At 42.2% G+C, this 5,262-nt stretch overlaps 1 protein-coding gene across 1 annotated transcript; it reads right to left on the bottom strand.

The window, feature by feature from the left end:
- Positions 1 to 500: 500 nt before the first annotated feature.
- MRPS36 (mitochondrial ribosomal protein S36) lies at positions 501 to 4,981 on the bottom strand (the record flags this gene model as incomplete). The annotated part of the gene is made up of 3 exons (XM_010149899.1): positions 501 to 518; positions 1,766 to 1,965; positions 4,918 to 4,981. Coding segments are annotated over 3 exons (282 nt in total), but the record flags the coding sequence as incomplete, so codon positions are not given.
- Positions 4,982 to 5,262: the final 281 nt, after the last annotated feature.

Raw genomic sequence — 5,262 nt, 5'->3', positions numbered from 1 at the left:
AATGGGTTTAAACTGAAAGAGGGTAATTTAGATTGGATATGAAATAGAAATCCTTCCTGGAGAGGGTGGTGAGGCACTGGTGCAGGTTGCCCAGAGAAGCTGTGGATGCCCCATCCCTGGAAGTGTTCAAGGCCAGGCTGGATGAGGCTTTGAGCAACCTGGTCTAGTGGAAGGTGTCCCTGCCCATGGCAGGGGGGTTGGAACTAGATGGTCTTTAAGGTCCCTTCCAACCCAAACAATTCTGTGATTCTACTGTCAAGTTTGCAAATGGCTAATTGGAAAAATATGGTGTGGACATTGAGTACAGTCAACGGCTAGTTAGCCATTGACAAAATCCTTCTCAGTCACAAATGAATACACAGTGGGTTGTGTGTCAACCTTCCCACCCTTCTTACAGGTTTTTATTAAAGCCACCCGAATACGATCACTTACAATGTTAAGGAAATGCCTTTATTGTGAATGCAATACTTCAACAGTGGCCAAGGAGCTGCCGTCCATACTCACTCTGGGCCTCCACGCTGTAAAAGAAAAGTGGGCAGTTAAATCTATTCCACTAAGAGAAAGGGAAATAGAAATCCAATCTTTTTTTACACGGTGACAGGCTAACAGACGGAGTCCTCATTTTAATTTCTGATTTATACATCAATTTTTAACCTATTTAAGAACATGCACAGAATGTCAAACACCAGCAGCCAGCAGCAACAGCTCCGTTTTTTTTTCCAGGGGAGAATAGGACACCTGCAACATACAAGGACAGCTGCTTCCACTTCTCCCACCCTGAAGAAACCTGACTCTTAGTTTAGAAATGTCTCACAAACACTGCAATAGTGAACACAAGTTTCACAATTATTTCCACCACCCAAGTTCCAAAGCGCAAAGTCAAAACAAACCAACGTGAGCCGTTACAATCTTTATGAGACACCAGAAGTTACTCAATTCATTATCTCCCCAACAAAAGTGTTTTCAATTTATCTCACCGTTAGAAAATTTGTTAGAGGTCAAGAAGTCTATTACTGTGGGAAATAATTAGTTTTATTTCTAATTATAATAGCCTACCCACATCCATGCAAGGGCAGTTTTTCCTCTACTAACACGATTACCCTGTAGGTGTCCTGATCGTTCAACAAAGTTACACACACTCCTTTTCATTTCAAACTCACCCCCATCTCACCAGTTCTTCACATTTTGTGCATTCCCCCTTCTTATGCACCACCGTTCGCAATTGAGAATTGTTACAGAACAAAAGCAGGTTTTTCTTGCCTTTCACCTGCAATGCCATATTTGCAAACATTTGCAGAAAATATTGGTATCGGGCTTAATAAAATGTCTCCACTACTGGAAATGCAAGAGTTAACTTTATAATAAATGACATAAAACTAGCTTGAGACGCATTTTGGACTTCAGTCAGAGGCCATGGCCTCTGCTGGTCTAACAGCAGACTCCTGTGCTCCTGTTGGGCCCCTGCCAACTACACACTGAACGGCTGCTGCAGAAGAGGTAGCGACGCCGAGTAACGCAGTCTGTGACTAGCACCTGCATGTCTGGTTTAAGTCTGCATCTCTCAGTGACACCACATCGTGAGTGAGAGTCAGGTACCTTGTGCACTAAGAATCTGTAGTGTAGGTGGTGTGCACCAAAGCTCTGAAAGCTGGCAGCGCACCCTTGACGGGAATTACAAAGCAATACCATTACTTGAACCTTTGATGGAGAAGTAAGCTAAATGCTCAGGAGATACGCACAACACACACCAATAAATGAAACTTACTTGAATATATTCAATCTCTTCATCTGACATGAGTTTCCTTCTGTACTTCTGAGGTAAGGTTCTTGCTAATTCAGAAGTGTCTGGTGTACCTTGTAGTCTAATAGGTGACATATTTTGAAATGCCAGCGAACTGCCTCCTGAAGATTCCTGTGCTTTTGAAGCAAGGAGAGATGGCACGCTTGCTTGTAGAGATTCCTGTACTGGAACCCAGATTGCAAAACCATTTACAGAGATATCACAAGAACGTAGAATTAATTAATGAGCAGCCAGTAAAATTTGCCAGTTACTGACAATTTTCTTCATTACAAAAAATACTTAAAAGAATTAAGACACTACTCACAACTTGCTTTTATTGTTAAATCTATCAAGAGCATAGCGAAAAAATCCAACAGTAAAAGAAAGCATGTTTGAGTGGCAGAAATACTGACGTAGAAACAGAAGATAAATCAGGATATATCCTAACAAAGACTTTTTTTGCTGGGAAGCTGTACTTACAGAAAAAGCCTAAAGTATCTTAAATGTGTGTGTGGAGGCAATTATGTGGCAGGATAACTGGGATAAACAACCGAGATCCACTGAGGTGATGCTTTTTGTTTACTGTGACTGTAAAGACAGGCAAGTGAAAAAGAGGCAGAGGCTTACAGAAAGATGAAGCTCACAACTGTGACACATCGCAACATGCAATGCAGTGTTGTACCCATTTTTAGCACTTCAAAACGGCATCATATCAGATTTTGTTATGATGTGGCATCACTGTTAACGAAAGCAGGTCAGTTTAGATTAGATATCAGGAAGAAGTTCTTCCTGGAGAGGGTGGTGAGGCACTGGAACAGGTTGCCCAGAGAAGCTGTGGATGCCCCATCCCTGGAAGTGCTCAAGGCCAGGCTGGATGAGGCTTTGAGCAACCTGGTCTAGTGGAAGGTGTCCCTGCCCATGGCAGGGGGGTTGAAACTAGGTGATCTTTAAGGTCTGTTCCAGCCCAAACCATTCTGTGATTCTATGAAATGCAGAGACCAAAGAGTGCATGAAGTACTCTACAGGTGAGGTCCGGGAGCTAGGCTGCAGTAATGCACATTAAAGAAGGTGCTCTGTGTTTGAGGATAGGAGAACAGATGACAAAAGGGCAGTGTGGTCAAAGTCAGCATTCTGCACCGTAGGTCTGTCCCACCACCACGCTGATTTTACAGTGGAAGTACGCCATTGCCCCACTAGGCAGCAGTACATTTACTTCATAAGCACTCAGCCCTCTGTATATAGGTTAAAACACGTATACAAAGCAGAATGCTTCCAAAGAGCGTCCCTCTCAGTGCTCCTGAAAAATGACCAAGACAAATGCGACATCTAAACAGCCAGGACAGAGGGACTATATGACTATAAAATAAGCAGCATTGAGACGGGATGAGTTAAAGGACACCAGGAGTTAAAATACCACAGCATCGCCTTCCTCTCTCCCTCCAACAAGATCAGTGAGGACAAAGGACAGGAGCCAGCTTTAGCCCTAGTGAGTCCGAGTCAATGGCAAGACTGGGACATCAAACGCCTGCAGCAATGTGATCAAATCACTGTCAGTGTTTAAAAAAAAAAGGCGCCCCCACTGAGAGGCTTATTCAGAAGTTCTCAGTCAGAAGACTGTATCTGAAAGTCCCAAGTTGACCAGGGACAAGGGAAGGTCCCAAACGGTAGGAGGAAGACAGCCCATCAGAAGGAGCATATTCTTAACAGGGGGCAAAGTATTTTTGTTTCAAGAAATAACACACCTTATATATGAAAAAAAGTCACAATCCAATAAGCAGTTTCTCCAAGTTTGTTTCATAGACCACAAAAATGTCTTGAGATTTGCCAAGGATTCTCCTCCACTGTATGTTTCGGTGTGAAGTGCAGTTGGAGTAGACGCATTAGCTGATTAAAAACATACGAAGTCAAAACTGAAAGGTACCAGCCCTAATAACGCTGTTGCTTTGGCTCAGATACAGTCTCTACTACATTTTTCCCTTTGAGACCATCATGTTGCAGTAGTAATATGATAAAAGAATTTGGCTGCTCTTTCAAGCACACACATCTCTAAAAATTTAGTCTTGATCAGCAGAACCCTGTTTGGCTACGGAGACACAAGAGCCTGATGGTATGGCGTTCAAGCAAGATGAGGTAGATTACAGTTTATTAATGAGATGACAGAACATGATTAAGGTAGAAAAGCCTAAGACCTAATCACAAAGAACCCTGATCCAGAAACAGACAAGAGGCAAGTAACAGTTTTTTCAAGACTTTGAGAAAGCGGTTCACCAGCACAAGAGTGACACCTTCGGCTGAACTCTGTGCAACAAACTGAATTCTGACAGAAAAAGTAGCTCCTGAAGAGTTCACGGCCAAGTCAGAAGTGGCACTGATGTGCATTGTAAATAACCTGTGCTGTTAGTGGGTAAACTAAAAGCTAAAATTACAAACACGGTAATGCTGTAGCAAGTAAATGGTATAGTATTGTTTCTTAAGAAGTAAGAATAACATAACACAGCTTATTAAGTCATCTCCTACTTTGGCTTCAAAAGCTTTGAAAAGGGACATTAAAATGCCGTATGGCAGATGTAACTTTGATGTTTAAATGTAACATTATTAGGAAACCTTAAACATCAACCTATAGGTGTAAAAATCAACGTTAAAGGCTGCAATGAAACTATTTCTCAGCATTAATTAGTAGCACAAGGAAGTGCTTCCTAAAACATATAGTAGGATGGCTCTCCCAGCTATAATCATGATTTTAAATACATCAGATATTGCCCAATCCAAATAAGAAAATCTGAGGAAAACCAAAATCATTTCAGCAAAAATCACAAAATACGTACAGCTGCTTCAAACAATTATTTGAAGCAAATATGAGTATTCAGAAAAATGGGGCTTTAAATCTAAGTTGAAAAATAGCACTGGAAATCTTTGTGAATTTGCCTTGACCAAGAAATAAAGACATGCATGTACTAGGTGTGTTCACACAGAGTCTGAAAATGAAGTGTTAAACTAAAACAACTATGTTTCAGAAGGGCTGCTCAAAACCAGCAGAGTTGCACAGCTGAAAGAGAAAAACTGGGCTCTGCTTCTCACACAAAACAGTTAATGGAAAGAAACGCGGCACAGGCTGTATCTGGAGATGAAATACTTACTTTTAGGTCTGGGACTACTTTTTCGGTCTGGGAACTTAATTAACGGAGTATGTGGCTTGACTACCTAGAATGAGGCAAGGTGGCAGGGGAAGCAAGAAGAGTAAAACACGTTTCTAAGCACACATTACCTTCACGATGACAAAACGGAACACGCAACGTATAAACAACCACTTCTATCCTGCTGCTCTCTGCACCGCTACTCTGGTAAGCACACTACTCACTGAACTTGGGTATTTACCCCAAGGGGCAATTTCACGCTCAGCACCATCCCCTCCACCCTAACGTGTAGAGCTGGAACAAGCGCCGCCCCCCTTTTCCCACAGCCATCCGCATGCCTGCCTGCAA

The sequence above is a fragment of the Eurypyga helias genome, unplaced genomic scaffold (assembly GCF_000690775.1).
Source record: "Eurypyga helias isolate BGI_N326 unplaced genomic scaffold, ASM69077v1 scaffold27854, whole genome shotgun sequence".
Classification (NCBI taxonomy): domain Eukaryota; kingdom Metazoa; phylum Chordata; class Aves; order Eurypygiformes; family Eurypygidae; genus Eurypyga; species Eurypyga helias.
The sequence above is the reverse complement of the archived record's forward strand: the minus strand, read 5'-3'. Positions and strand labels throughout refer to the sequence as shown.